The sequence below is a fragment of the Salmo salar genome, chromosome ssa26 (assembly GCF_905237065.1).
Source record: "Salmo salar chromosome ssa26, Ssal_v3.1, whole genome shotgun sequence".
In the NCBI taxonomy this organism is placed as follows: Eukaryota; Metazoa; Chordata; class Actinopteri; order Salmoniformes; family Salmonidae; genus Salmo; species Salmo salar.
Window position 1 is genome coordinate 10,145,786 of NC_059467.1, and position 16,205 is coordinate 10,161,990.

General features: G+C 42.3%; 1 protein-coding gene across 15 annotated transcripts in view; it reads right to left on the reverse strand.

Moving 5' to 3' along the window:
* Window positions 1-16,205, reverse strand: part of LOC106587110 (diacylglycerol kinase zeta) — a 129,265-nt gene that overhangs the window by 5,928 nt on the left and 107,132 nt on the right. For 14 of the 15 annotated variants that reach the window (XM_014175121.2, XM_014175117.2, XM_014175118.2 and 11 more), the window contains 4 exons: window positions 15,433-15,473; window positions 14,499-14,695; window positions 9,944-10,057; window positions 8,436-8,492 (listed from right to left, as the gene is read on the reverse strand). In XM_014175121.2, the coding sequence (XP_014030596.1) occupies window positions 8,436-8,492; window positions 9,944-10,057; window positions 14,499-14,695; window positions 15,433-15,473 (409 nt within the window). The remainder of the gene's footprint in view (window positions 1-8,435; window positions 8,493-9,943; window positions 10,058-14,498; window positions 14,696-15,432; window positions 15,474-16,205) is intronic. The other variant, XM_014175111.2, reaches the window with a different exon arrangement.

Sequence of the window (16,205 nt, forward strand, 5' to 3'; positions counted from 1 at the left end):
GAAGCCGAGACTGACTGTCTGAGGAGCAGGCCCTGTACTGACCAGACAGATTATCCTACTGACTTCCTGGTCAACCCCACCTCTCTCAGGCTGGGCTAAAGATTGGTTCTTCATCTTTGTTATTAGCACAGAGCAGAAGCGGTAAACAATAATTGGTATGAAAGGTGTGAATATATAAAGAACATTAGAGGGTCAGAGACCATTGATATTGTTAACAAACATGCCCCCATAAAGAAAATGAAAAACAGGTTCAGCCCCTGGTTTGACAGTGATCTTGCAGAGTTACATGCATACTCACGTTGACTGGCTCTCATTCAGGCAAATGAAAAAAAAAAAGTGCACTCAGGCTATCCGGCAGGCCAAAGTTAGTTACTTTAAAGAGTCTCGTTACTTTAAAGAGTCTCGTTACTTTAAAGAGTCTCGTTACTTTAAAGAGTCTCGTTACTTTAAAGAGTCTCGTTACTTTAAAGAGTCTCGTTACTTTAAAGAGTCTCGTTACTTTAAAGAGTCTCGTTACTTTAAAGAGTCTCTCTCTCTCTCTCTCTCTCTCTCTCTCTCTCTCTCTCTCTCTCTCTCTCTCTCTCTCTCTCTCTCTCTCTCTCTCTCTCTCTCTCTCTCTCTCTCTCTCTCTCTCTCTCTCTCTCTCTCTCTCTCTCTCTCTCTCTCTCTCTCTCTCTCTCTCTCTCTCTCTCTCTCTCTCTCTCTCTCTCTCTCTCTCTCTCTCTCTCTCTCTCTCTCTCTCTCTCTCTCTCTCTCTCTCTCTCTCTCTCTCTCTCTCTCTCTCTCTCTCTCTCTCTCTCTCTCTCTCTCTCTCTCTCTCTCAAGTTCTTGAAAACATTTAAAAACCTGGAGAATAAACCCTCCTTCTCAAAGTCGCCCATGTCCCTTAAAGTTGATGTGGTTGTTACTGACAAGAAGCACATGGCTGAGCTTTTTAAATCACCACTTCATTAAGTCAGGATTCCTATTTGACTCAGCCATGCCTCCTTGCCCGTCCAACTTTTCCTCATCTCCCAACCCTTCTAATGCGACTAGCCCCGATGCTCTTCCCTCTTTTTCCCCTGCCCCGCAACAAAGGTTCTCCCTGGAGGCGGTCACTGACTCCGAGGTGCTAAAGGAGCTCCTTAAACTTGACCCCCCAAAAAACATCTGGGTCAGATGGTTTAGACCCTTTCTTCTTTAAGGTTGCTGCCCCTATAATCACCAAGCCCATCTCTGACTTTTTAACCTGTCTCTCCTCTCTGGGGAGGTTCCCATTGCTTGGAAGGCAGCCACGGTAGACCAGAACATCCTTTATTTTAAGGGGGATCTCAAGCTGATCCTAACTGTTATAGGCCTATTTCTAGTTTGCCCTGTTTATCAAAAGTGTTGGAAAAACCTGTCAATAATAAACTGACTGGCTTTCTTGATATCTATAGTATTCTCTCTGGTATGCAAACTGGTTTCCGCTCAGGTTATGGATGTGTCACTGCAACCTTAAAAGGTCCTCAATGATGTCACCATTGCCCTTGATTTTAAGCAATGTTGTGCTGCTATTTTTATTTACTTGGCCAAAGCTTTTGACCATTCCATTCTTGTGGGCCGGCTAAGGAGTATTGGTGTCACTGAGGGGTCTTTGGCCTAGTTTGCTAACTACCTCTCTCAAAGAGTGCAGGGTATAATGTCAGAACATCTGCTGTCCCAGCCACTGCCTGTCACCAAGGGTGTACCCCAAGACTCGATCCTAGGCCCCACACTCTTCTCAATTTACATCAACAACATAGCTCAGGCAGTAGGAAGTTCTCTCAGCCATTAATATGCAGATTATACAGTCTTATACTCAGCTGGACCCTCCCCGGATTTTGTGTTAAACGCTCTACAACAAAGCTTTCTTAATGTCCAACAAGCTTTCTCTGCCTTGTTTTGAACACCTCCAAAACAAAGGTCATGTGGTTTGGTAAGAAGAATGCCACTCTCCCCACAGGTGTGATTACTACCTCTGAGGGTTTAGAGCTTGAGGTAGTCACCTCATACAAGTACTTGGGAGTATGGCTAGACTGTACACTGTCCTTCTCTCTGCACATATCAAAGCTGCTGGCGAAGGTTAAATCTAGACCTGGTTTCCTTTATCGTAATCGCTCCTCTTTCACCCCAGCTGCCAAACAAACCCTGATTCATATGACCATCCTACCCATGCTAGATTTTGGAGACGTAATTTATAGATCGACAGGTAAGGGTGCTCTCAAGCGGCTAGATGTTCTTTACCATTCGGCCATCAGATTTGCCAACAATACTCCTTATAGGAAACGTCACTGCACTCTTCTGTAAACTGGTAATCTCTCTATACCCGTCGCAAGACCCACTGGTTGATGCTTATTTATAAAACCCTCTTAGGCCTCACTCCTCCCTATCTGAGATATCTACTGCGGCTCTCATCCTCCACATACAACACCCGTTCTGCCAGTCACATTCCGTTAAAGGTCCCCAAAGCGCACACATCCCTGGGTCGCTCGTCTTTTCAGTGCGCTGCAGATAGCGACTGGAACGAGCTGCAACAAACACTCAAACTGGACAGTTTTATCTCAATTTCTTCATTCAAAGACTCCATCATGGACACTCTTCCTGACAGTTGTGGCTGCTTTGCTTGTTGTCTCTACCTTCTTGACCTTTGTGCTTTTGTCTGTGCCCAATAATGTTTGTACCATGTTTTGTGCTGCTACCATGTTGCGTAGCTGCCATGTTGAGTTGCTACCATGTTGTTGTCATGTGTTGCTACCATGCTATGTAGTTGTCTTAGGTCTCTCTTTGTGTAGTGTTGTCTCTCTTGTTGTGATGTGTTTTGTCCTATATTTTTATTTACATTTATTTTTAATCCCAGCCCCATCCCTGCAGGAGGCCTTTTGCCTTTTGGTAGGACGTCATTGTAAATAATAATTTGTTCTTAACTGACTTGCCGAGTTAAATAAATAAAATAAATTGTATTCATTGAGAACAAAAAAGCCCTGCCTAAATAGATAGTATAATGGTCATGAAGATGTTGTACCACTTGCTCTGAGTGGACGTCTACCAGGATTAATGGCTAAACAAGCATTTAGTAAAGCCATATCAATATTAAAAGATTAAGAGATTTTGGTGAATAAATAAAGCATCATTACAATCTTACAAAACAAACCCATCTTGATTTTCAGGTGGAATACTGCTGTATTTGTACTAGTTTGGTTTGGGAAAATGGTAGTGAATTAGAAGGAAAATCTTCTTTTAGAAACCGTCTGAAAATTCCTGTTCCTGGAAAGCTATCTCCGTGTAGGTTTTCGTCCCAAACCCAGTTGTAACTAACCTGATTCAGGTGATCAACCAGCTAATTATTAGAATCAGGTGCGTTAGATTAGGGTTGGAGTGAAAACCTACAGGACTGTAGCTCTCCAGGAACAGAGTTGGAGAGACTTGGTCTAATCTGTTGGAAACCTTGATCAGTACAATCACCTGGACTTGAAAAACAATACAATTAGGTCGCAACTGAGCAGATGCTTGCGTTACAATGCAACACATTCTGATCATGGTAAATCCGAGGAGAAAATAATCCCTGTAACAAGTCTTTCCCCAAGGTCTGGGAGTCCTATATGTCTGTGGGTTACTAATGAGCCTGCTTTCCCCTGTTAGAGGTAATTAAACCACACAGAGCCCACAGTCTCTCTCATCAGCCCAGGAGTCTCTCACAACTACCCAGTCTGTCTACATCTACCCCTCACTACAGTCTCACTTCCTAGATAAAACTTTGATCAAAAGACGTTGAGCGTCTTGTCAAAGTTCCACATTTAAAACTCTTGACAAAAGGCAGCTGGCTTCCTGTCAGCTGTTACTAGCACACGCCAATGGTACGGCTGGGAATCTTCCCCCATCACTAGCCATTAGGCTGGTTGACTGTGGAGGAGGCAGACGCTAGCAAGAAAAAGTGGTAGCTATGGGTCCAGTGTTCATAAGCTCAGGGGATCATAGAGTAAGCTCCTCATGAAGGCAACAGCTACTGTGCCTCATTCGATGAAAGAGAGAGCGCCAGCCATGTGGTATTTACAGTCGAAGTCGGAAGTTTACATAAACTTGTTTTAATGACTCGAACCTAAGTGTTTCAAACACTCCACAAATTTCCTGTTAACAAATTTTTCGTTTTGGCAAGTCGTTTAGGACATCTACTTTTTAGGACATCTATTTTTCCAACAATTGTTTACAGACAGATTATTTCACTTATAATTCACTGTATGACAATTCCAGTGGGTCAGAAGTTTACATACACTAAGTTGACTGTGCCTTTAAACAGCTTGGAAAATTCCAGAAAATGATGTCATGGCTTTAGAAGCTTCTGATGGGCTAATTGACAGAATTTGAGTGAATTGGAGGTGTACCTGTGGATGTATTTCAAGACCTACCTTCAGACTCAGTGCCTCTTTGCTTGACATCATGGGAAAATCAAAAGAAAATCAGCCAAGACCTCAGAAAAAAAATTGTAGACCTCCACAAGTCTGGTTCATCCTTGGGAGCAATTTCCAAATGCCTGAAGGTATAACGTTCATCCATACAAACAATAGTGCGCAAGTATAAACACCATGGGACCTAGAAATGAACGTACTTTGGTGCGAAAAGTGCAAATCAATCTCAGAACAACAGCAACGGACCTTGTGAAGATGCTGGAGGAAACAGGTACAAAAGTATCTATATCCACAGTAAAACGAGTCCTATATCGACATAACCTGAAAGGCCGCTCAGCAAGGAAGAAGCCACTGCTCCAAAACCGCCATAAAAAAGCCAGACTATGGTTTGCAACTGCACAAGGGGACAAAGATCATACTTTTTGGAGAAATGTCCTCTGGTCTGATGAAACAAAACTAGAACTGTTTGGCCATAATGACCATCGTTATGTTTGGAGGAAAAAGGGGGAGGCTTGTAAGCTGAAGAACGCCATCCCAACCGTGAAGCACAGGGGTGGCAGCACATCTTGATGGGGTACCTTGCTGCTGGAGGGACTGGTGCACTTCACAGAATAGATGCCCTTATGAGGAAGGAAAATTATGTGGATATATTGAAGCAACATTTCAAGACATCAGTCAGGAAGTTAAAGCTCGGTCGCAAATGGGTCTTCCAAATAGACAATGACCCCAGGCATACTTCCAAAATTGTGGCAAAATGGCTTAAGGACAACAAAGTCAAAGTATTGGAGTGGCCATCACAAAGCCCTGACCTCAATCCCATAGAAAATTTGTGGGCAGAACTGAAAAAGCATGTGCGAGCAAGGATGCCTCAGTTACACCAGCTCTATTTTTAATCCCAGCCCCATCCCTGCAGGAGGCCTTTTGCCTTTTGGTAGGACGTCATTGTAAATAATAATTTGTTCTTAACTGACTTGCCGAGTTAAATAAAGGTTAAATAAATAAAATAAATTGTATTCATTGAGAACAAAAAAGCCAAAATTCACCCAACTTATTGTGGGAAGCTTGTGGAAGGCTACCCGAAACATTGGACCAAAGTTAAACAATTTAAAGGCAATGCTACAAAATACTAATTGAGTGTATGTAAACTTCTGACCCACTGGGAATGTGATGAAAGAAATAAAAGCTAAAAGCTAAAATAAAGTGGTGATCCTAAGACAGGGAAGGTGTATGTAAACTTCCGACTTCAACTTTATATATAGGCCATGTATTGTATGTGATACAGTTCCTGAAAAAGAACCACGCATGTAAGATATATCTTAAGAGGAAAGTGTGCTTTGATTTACTAAAGCCATTCAGTTTCACCCACACTTCATGAAAATGTCATGAGTATTCCAGTCTTACATTACATTAAACTGCATTATCAGTTCCTTTACAGTGCCTGTGACAAACAGAACGCTCTCAGGGTTTAAAACAAATAATATATGTTGGTATGGAAACAAGAGAAGCAGACTAAAGTTAAGAAAAAGTGATCACAATCAGGCAAAGCATATGTTCAAGCCCCGGGATCCTGGCAGGAATTTCCTTTGAGAGTGGGAACAAAATGTGCAGCTAAGACGTGTCGGACAACATCAAGCCCCAAACCACTGGCCTAGCCTCTGTCGCTAATGGATTGTCAGTGTGAGGGAGATCCAGGGCAGATTACACACAGTTTACTCGAATATCTGTTTCACCTCATAATTATAGGAGCCTAGCCTCTGCAGTCCAGACACATACATCTCCACCAACCAGACAGTTATTCTCCAATCACAGGGAGAAGGACTTCAGAAGCTTTTATGTGTGCCCTTCTACAGTAAAACAAATGCCTAGGCATAAACATTGGGAATAAACATCAGTCTTCAGGTCTCAGGCAAGGTTACTCATTATGTGATCTCATCCCCCCCTTTCCTCCTCCTCCTCCTCCTCCTCCTCTTCTCCACAATGACCCCAGCAGCTGATAGACATCAACTGATCTGCGTCATTGAATCAAGGTTGCCCGCATGACTATAGACAATGTTAATCAGTTGAGCTAAAGCCAAAGCAACAGAATTGCCCTTAAAAGACACGAGCTGCAAGATTTACTGCTGTTGAATGGTCATTTCAATGAATTATATTCTGTTCCAAGCAAAGTGGCAGGGCTGCAGCTCGGCAGCAAAACAGACTCCAGAATGTGGTTTTAAAACGGGGATAATCTTTTCTTATTAGGAAGTGAAAAGCAAGCCTGCTGGATGCTTAGAAGCCAAAGCTGGTAACAATTTGTCATCCCGGAGATCGTTAATGCAAACAGTCTGTACATTCCTGTGTAAGTGAGAAAAGACTGTCTGTCTCAGAATAAGGTATACTAGGCAATTAGAGGACCGGACAGTTCGGTTCAGCACATAGATCTTTCGAAACACAAACATTGAGTAAACAATGGTATGGGGTGCCATCAACGTTTCAGAATGTTTGATGCATGCTGGACTGTGTGCTCTGGTATATCAGAGCTCCCTACAGTATTTATTGAACGGTAAATACAAGGTTTCCATCATACTGTATACATATAATGATTGTGATGCCCTGAGAAGCTTACATTTTAGAGTTTGAGCCCATCTACGTGGAGCTGCTGTCCAAATCAACATGATTACATTTTAGAGTTTGAGCCCGTCTACGTGGAGCTGCTGTCCAAATCAACATGATTACATTTTAGAGCTTGAGCCCGTCTACGTGGAGCTGCTGTCCAAATCAACATGATTACATCTTCTGTCATTACCTTCTACTGTCCATGCAGTCAAAACACACTCTGCAAATAACAACCTCCTTTTATAGTAGGAACATGCATTACACACAGATGAGCACTATCATTACGAAATCCAGTGAATAAAGAACATAAAATGTGACATCTTATAACGCCACCTTAGTGGATGTTACATGTTCATTTAAGCGGATTTGTTGAACCGAACATCAGAGGAAAAGCTGACAGTGATTTCCTTTCTATCAAAGCTCAAATAACCGCTCTTCAAAGACTAGCTGATTACTGTCTAATTACCCATTCAATATAAAAACAAATCCCTTGCTAGCATCCTAAGCATTTTACCCGGACATCAAGAAAAAAAGAAAAGCTCCAAATCTCAAATGAATTACGACATTGGAAATAATTATAATTGCACGACAGGGAAGCATTACACAGGGAAAAATCTGGCAAGGAAAAACGACAAAATACATTAATCAGTCTGTTTGGCAGATCACTGAAGTGACAAGCAAAACTTAAATTCGGAGTAATTTCATGCGGCTCCTGTTTTGGAGTGGCTTTGCGGTGTTGCGCACATGACAGCGTTCAGAGGATGTAACTTCTCATTAGTCATCTCAGTGGACATGGAGAGGATCCATCATGCAAATTTGCCTCCAGACGAGACTCAATCAACAGTGAATTAGCGTCGCTGACAAACAAGAGTGGCAAAAACAATGACACATAATTCATTGTAAAATCAAAATGTGAGGATGTGCCAAATGTGAATACTCTAAGGCAGTCTCTCTCGCGCTCTCTCAGCTGTCCAAATGGAGCTATTTGTATGTAAAAGAGGGGATGGGGCACGGTGACAGCGAGAGGGAGCACATGGGCCTGTTTGTGTCATATGGTTCCACCAGCAGCTGAATGCCATCCCCACATTCTCATAAGCATCCTGCCAAGCTGGGAGGTGAATATGATACTATTGTAAGGACAATGTTTACCGAGACACAACATACATTTTTTTTTAAAAAAACATCCCTTCGAAATTCAGTTTCAAAAGATCTGATTCTCTCTCTTCACTGGGATGCTACTGGACAACATGCCATGTCTGGCACATTGAGTGGAGGTCTGTGGTATTGTGTCGACTCAAGACCAAGGAACTAGTAAGCAGAAACTTTGCTAAGTAAATACATTCTTGCGTGACAGAGAGTGTAAAGGGCTGAATTGAGAAAGTGACATGGTGAAGAGAAAGAAAAAGTGAATGTGGTGGAAGGGGGCTTTGATCTCACCTCAATGTTGGGTTGATCTCAGCTGCAGTAGTGTTAGACCGATGGATACATCCGGCCCTTTAAGACAACAGCAAACAAATGGACGGACCAAAAAAATTAAAAAAACAGATGAGCACATTTATGATAAATCATAAATGTGTAAACATGCATGATAAACAATAGAAACAGAAACAACTGGAAAGCCTCTACAAACAAAACCTCATTTCGAGAACGGGTTATTGACATTGAGATGGTATGGTTGAGTTTTAAGTTCATCAGCTGTAAAAAAAATTAAATAATAATAATAAAAAGTTGAAAATACGACTTGCAGTACGCAAAACTTACAGTAAGTGCACTTTCACTCAAAGGAATAGTAGTGCTTCACCCCTTGTGACTGTATTGCATTTTCACAGCCCACTACGGCCCCGGCACAAAGACCACGACGGAGCTATAGTTACAGCAATGGAGCGCAGCTAGCCGACCCCTCTGTTTTATTTGAAGTTATTTTCAAATTTTACGTTCATTGTGGCAAAATGGGCTCCAGTGCCTGTATTGTATGTGGTGGTGAGTGGCCGTGGAGCCTCACGGCCGCTGTTATTGGTGTGGCCACAATATCAAAGAGCAGCCTAACGTCTTTATATTTCATGGCAGATTCAATTTGGAAGGGATAGTCCGTAGTGGATGCTGTTATACACTGTCATTTTCCCTCCTCTCTGGCTCCAATATAGGGAGGTAATATAAACAAAGCACAATCAGCACTAAAAACAAGTCCTACAAACCATTCTCAGTTCAAACACATAATAAAAATGAATGATATTACGAAAGCAAAAACAAAAACATGTTGTTTTGATGTGTTTGCCCATGAAAAAAAAAAAAAGCATTTCACTGCTTGTCATCTCAGTTTCATGAGACTCAAGGAGGTGAACCATAACACTTTTCTGAAATGATGGACCATGACAAATACGTACAACTCCACTGTGAAGAATGCATTTCCTTGCAAAAACTAGGATGGTATGGTGTTTTATTGACCCAGTGACACTGCAGACTATTTCATGGAACAATTCCTGGCCTAAGTAGATTTGTACACCTGCAAGGAGCCATACACTTAACAGTGTCACGGGCAATACCCTTTCCTAATGTCCGACCCCTTTCCTACTCAGTCCAGGCGAGCGTGACAGGAAAGGGGATGGAGGCTACACCGGTTCTGTCCGATAATGAGGGTTGGCTAAATCTCCACCCAGCCTCATTCTACTCCTGAGCATATCACACCCTGCCAGGGATATGGCCGAGGCTTACAACAGTCTGGCACTGCCGGACCTACACACCGTGGAAGTTAAACACTGCGTTTAAAGCCCTCTTACAATAGCATAATGTGAGGCTATTATGGCTGACTGCATTGTACGTTAAGTAGCTTCAAAAGATCGAATTGTGTTACAACAACAAAAATCAAAGCTGTAATATGTGATTTGGGAGATTGGCGGGCTGCTTCAGTCCGGGCACCACCCCTGCGTTTTAGTCTCTCTTCTCACCTGGTGAGGGCAGGCTTACTGGACCTGAGGGAGCCGTCGTGTGCCAGCGCCTCCACCACCGAGCTGTCGCTGGTTGTTCGCTTCCTCTGAGTGGTCTTCTGGAGCTCCATGATCCTGAGATAGACAGAAAAAGAGAGAGAGAGACAGAAAAGAGAGAGAGAGAGACAGAAAAGAGAGAGAGAGAGAGACAGAAAAGAGAGACAGAGAGACAGAAAAGAGACAGATAGACAGATAGACAGATAGATAGATAGATAGATAGATAGAGAGAGATACAGTATGCATAAGAAATGATGAGGTTTGAGATGGCCTAGAAGGCATCACACGGTGTATACACTACGGAAAGAAAGTAGTGAGAGCACTGTATCTATTCCCGCCGGGTCCTGAAGTGGAGGTAAACATTTAAGCCTTTTCTTGTCATTATAATAAAGCAAGTGTACATCAGAGGTGGGCACTGTATATATAAAAATAAAGTGTGTTTACATTGCTGGGGGGTGGGGATCTAGTGCAAGTACAAAAAGCTACACACTGTACAGATGAACCCACTTGGAAGATTGAAACCAGAACATTTCAACCATTGGGAGCAGAGTGCATAAAGCAAAAGAGAGAACTTGAGTACATGAGACAGAATTATAGAATGATGGGGGTCTAAAGAACGAATAAGAAGGTTCGCGATGGAAGATCGGAGAAATCTTAAATGGTAAAAAGTTGCCGTTAAAAGACACTAATATGCAATATAAATGTTCCTGTCATCCAGCACCTACAGTACTCGCTTTGAAGATTGTTTTCCTCCAGTAAAGTCAAAAGAGAGTGTTAAAATGATAAAATGGTGTTAAATTGTTAATACAACCAATAATAGATAACAATAACATTCTACTTTGACTGAATGTCTTTGTATATTCCATTCGAACTGAAGAGCTGCAACAAAAGAGCAGAAGTGCTGTGTGGCTCATTATTTAAACGCTTGGGGTCCTGTTGTGGAGCGTAATGATCCGAATCATGCTGTGGTGCTGGGTCTGTCTGTCTACCACTAACCCGGTCCATCTCTCCCACATTTGTCACATTCGTATGTCTGACTTCCAACCAGGACCAGAGGCAAGTGGAACAAAGAGCATACACCCGGCATACAGGGAATGTGTCTGCAATGCTAAAAAAACATGCAAAAGCTGTTACAATTTTGATGGGTAAAATCTTTTGGAATCAAGGAGTAGGGATGTTGTTTAGATCAATTAGGGAAGGTAAGCAACTCACTAAAATAGTGATGCTTTTGCAGGGGGAAAAGTTGAAGGGCAGGACTTGAACCAGGGAAGTGCGGAGCATAGAAAAATGTAGAGATTCTCAGGAGTGAACAGTCTGCACTTGTGTCCTAATCGAGATGTGCACAGCTGCATACACATTGTCTGTTCAATGGGATTGGTGATTTATGAAATATTGATCATATGAGAAACAAAGATGATGAAAGCCTCTGACATCAAATGAATAAGACTGTTTTCCAAAGATCCAAAGCTGATCTCTTTAACTAATAAAGAAAGATCCACAGCAGGACTAGTTTGTATTGCCAGGACTACGGAAGTTCCAAAACAGAGCTTACAAAACCGCAGCTATTCATTGTGACAGAGGAAGAGCACTGAACACAGGAAACGACAATATTATTCGAGAGCATCATGACTCATGAATGTGTGTTTAATGATCTAACCGCTCTCACTATAGATCTGACCCTGAAATAGACCTCATCGATCCCCCAAACCCTAAAGCTAATCTAAGCTAACCCCATGCTCAGCCGGGCCACTTCCCCATGTCTCGTTTGGAGCCCAACCCACTCTCTGACTGCCTGCGCATGAAGATACAAACATTATTGAAAATAGTTAAACAGCTATGACACAACAAAAAAAACAACAGACATCTTTATGGAGACAAATCCTGCTTTTTGACAAGAGCGTCAAACGCAAAATGGATAATCAGATTGGAGAGTGAGCAACTGCTACCCTCAATCTCAGTTGTGATGGCAGATTGTGGGCTTGTGTGATTTTGAAATAGAATCTTGATTCTTAGGAAGGTGGGAGTGAAACATAAGCAGTGAGGCAGATTGGTACTGTATTCATTCCCATTCCAGATGGAACGCTGGGTTTTTGCTCATCGCCTCCCACATTCATCCTCCTCCACCTATTCCAACCCACACAATCAACATTGCATTTGAAGAAAAAAAATGATAATAATTGGCCCTGGCAACACACACATGGCTGCAGAAGTATCCATTTTCAAATGATCCAAATGTTATATTTTGAGGAAAATAAAGCGACGCAGTACACACTTTGTTGTTAAACTGCGTTCTGACGGTGTAAACTGTCATTTTCCATGAGCTTGAATGTGTTCCACCCAAAAAGATCTTGGACTTAAGTGTATTAAATCAGTCTAGAGGTGTATATCAAGAACACAGAAACCCCTGCTACATCCAAGTAAAACGCTAAGGAATCTTGTATGGCTATAGGGGGAGACACGTCCATGGGCGAGTAAACAATCTTTGGGAGGACAGGATAAGTTTAGAAGAAGAGGAGGAAAGGAGAGGCGAACAGGAAGGAAGGACAGATCGATACCTCTTCCTGACAGGAAAGGGGAAGCCGGAGTGAGAGGAGAAGAAGTGGGATTTCTTGTGTCTGACCGCCATGGCCTCGCCGTCTGAGTGAGGGCTGGTGGGACCGACGGTAAGAGGAAAGGGTACAGAGAGGAAGAGGAGTGGATGAAGGAAAGTAGGGCAGAAGGAAGGGCAGATGGAGAGAGAACAGGAACAATTCAGGGATGTTTTAATTTAATAAAAAAAACACTTTTTTTAATATACATTTAAACTGATCTGTGATTAGGGAAAGGAGGACAAAGAAGCCGGGGATCTTCAGAGCCAGTAGCAGGAATAGTTAAGAAATGGTACAAGATCAGTTCAGCAAATTAATTAGTTCTGAGAAAAATGATGTTTATGCTAGTATGCAAATAATGTAACAGTTAGGATGCGCATCGTCTTCAATTTCCTTTGATGATTTGATACATTACCAAGAGACTAAGGTGGTATTCATCTATGACAAATTACCTCCAACACAGTGCTACTTCCAAACATCACTGTCCAGGTGTTCCTGTTTCAAGTATTGTAACTACTACTGCAGGATCTGAAGAAGACCCAAAACCACTGGACCAAGCCCCCCCCTCCACTGCACATCCAAACACATCAGCCTGTCTTTCTAGACTACAGGGCTCCTTTTATTAGGAATTCTATTTCAAGCCCCAGCCAGCAGCATGAGAGAACATAGCAAAAAGAACGTGGCCTCTGCTTTGAAAGCATCAAAAGACAGTCTGTAGAAGACGTGCCAATAGACCACAGGGCGAGGAGAGGGGGAGAGAGAGGCTACAATCCCACACGCCCTCAGAGATAGTCCCACCATGTTTACTTTGGAGGAGGGGGGGGGGGGGGCCGGGTTAGGATCTGCCTCTGCCATGTTTGAACTCCATGAACCTGTTGCCACACCTCCTCTTCATCAAACTCTCCTTAAATCCCTAAATGGATAGGGGACAGGGGCCCGAGCGAAAGCGTAGAGAAGAGAGACTTCCACTAAGGTGAAGTTGACCGTAGAACAGAACTCCACAGAAAATCATCTATTGTACAATAGGAACGACATAAAGAGCAATAGAAGTTGATACGCTAGAATGACAGGGAGAAATGCAAAGGTTTTAAATGACTGACAGCTTCTAATGCATATCGGAAATGATTCTATGAAATATTGATGAATGCACAGCAGATATGAAGAGACGGCTTTATCACGGCAGTTTATTCCTTCTCATGTTCAATTGTATAACACTTTAAGATGATTTAACAGGATGGACATGTTGAGCTCAAAAGGTATTACTTGAGTAACTTGGTTGACTCGTTCTGTGTGCATCACTTGTGTCATTCACAAAAGGCAGGAGATTTGTTGTGGAAAATTACAGAAATATCTACACCTGGCACACAAGACTTTCTCCTGAAAAGATGAACATGCAGTATATAGTGAGGCGGAGCGTCTCGAAAGACACTCTGTGGATTCAGGTGAGTGTGGCCCTTCTCCTTCCTAGGGTGATTATGAAGACCAGTGGTTAGAACTTAAATGATTCATAGATTTAATGGGGGGGGGGGGGTTAATGGGCGAGCATGGCCTCTGCATTCCTCCCTGTCGCCTCAGTAATAATTCAACAGGGCAAAATCAGCACGCCCCCGAGGAGCGTACGGTTCTATTGTGTTATAGGGTTCGTCCAAACACAGATTCAGCCCACGGTTTACTCTGCCTTTACTTTTGTGTCCTGGACCTGGGGCACTCCAGTCTGATTATTACTACACTATTTCAGCCTGTCAAAACAGCACTGCTGGAAACCACTTTAAAAACAGACTGGTTCACAGAAAAATGACCTGGTCTGTATTCACTGTTATAACCCCCAGAAAGCTCCAGAGGAGCTGCCCCATCTTTTATCTAGTGTTTCTAAAAATGATCTCCAACAGAAATTCCCATTAGAAGCTGTGAGCAGCAGCTGCTTCTCTTACCTGGGTCCCGGTGAGGGGGGAGGAGAAGAGGAGGAGGATGTGAATCCAAACTTGGGAGACGCCTCCGGGAATTCACCAGAAGAATCAACCAGATCAGGCATCCCTGGTGAGGTGCTCACCGTCTTCGTGACGACCAGCTCAGGGTCCAGGACGAAGAGCTCGTCTTGGGATATCTCGGTCACATAGTTTAGGTGTTCCTGTTATGGAGAGAGAAACCATAACCACTTATGTACAGATCATAATGGCCATTGAACATGTTACTTGTTTATTTTGCTTTTGTTATCGGTGTTCCATTACTCTGCATAGTCAATTTATTCAGTGGTGTAAAGTACTTAAGTAAAAAATACTTTAAAGTACTAAAGTAGTTTTTGGGGGTATCTTTACTTTACTATTTATATTTTTGACAACTTTTACACCACTACATTCCTAAAGACAACAATTTACTTTTTACGCACTACATTTTCCCCGACACCTTAAAGTACTCGTTACATTTTGAATGCTTAGCAGGACAGGAAAATGGTCCAATTCATGCACTTATCAAGAGAACATCCCTGGTCATCCCTACTGCCTCTGTTCTGGAGGACTCACTATACACAAATGCTTCATTTGTAAATTATGTCTGAGTGTTGGGGTGTGCCCCTGTCTATCAGTACATTTTAAAAAACAATACAATTATGCCATCTGGTTTGCTTAATATAAGGAATTTCAAATGATTTATACTTAAGTATATTTTAGCAATTACATTTACTTCTGATACTTAAGTATATTTAAAACTAAAAACTTTTAGACTTTTACTCAAGTAGTAAATACTGGGCGACTCACTTTTACTTGAGTCATTTTCTATTAAAGTATCTTTACTTTTACTCAAGTATGACAATTGGGTACTTTTTTTCCATCACTGAATGTATAATTATATACAATGAGACACACTCACCTGAGCACGATCAATTCTGTAAAATCGATCTGCAGTCGTGGCTAGAAGGAAAACAAGGAAAAATCTATTTAGAAATAGTATGAGATTTATAGGAGAGTAAATAATATGAACATAGGCTTGTACACAACCACGCACGCACACGCACGCACGTACATGCACGCACGCGCATGCACACACACAGTGTTCTAATGAGGCCAGAGAGGGCTGGTAACTGTGCAGGAGCTTAATCAAAGCGTTGACCTGATTAGACCAGCTCCGAAGCGCACCATGCCTTTGCCACATGTTGTTAAATGAAGGAAAAGATGGATAACCTGTATAATAAACAGAACAAGTAAGAGCAAAGGGCCACATAATTGGCCCCTTGACTTGGGGACATTACAAGGAGAGTTAAAGGGTTCTGGTAGTGGGTGTAATTCTAAATGTTGGGGGACTGTACCGAACATCTCACACTGTTGCCAGCCAACTAGTCACAAACAGATTCACAGGAGACTGGATATGATCATATGTCAATATAATTGTATGTGCTTCTCAAAGGAAAATCAAATAGACTATTGTGAGACTCACGAGTATGTACAACACCACATCTCAGCGTGGAAACTAAGACAGGGGAAGTAGTGCGAAATCTTTACATGGTTGTGGTCTAGTGATCAAATACTTACTACAGATGATCATTTCCCACCAGTCAGCAGAAATTCCACTAAACTAACTGTCTCCCCCCCAGTCTCGTTCTGTTGGACTGTACCAGTAATTAAGCTTCACGCTGCCATTCTGTC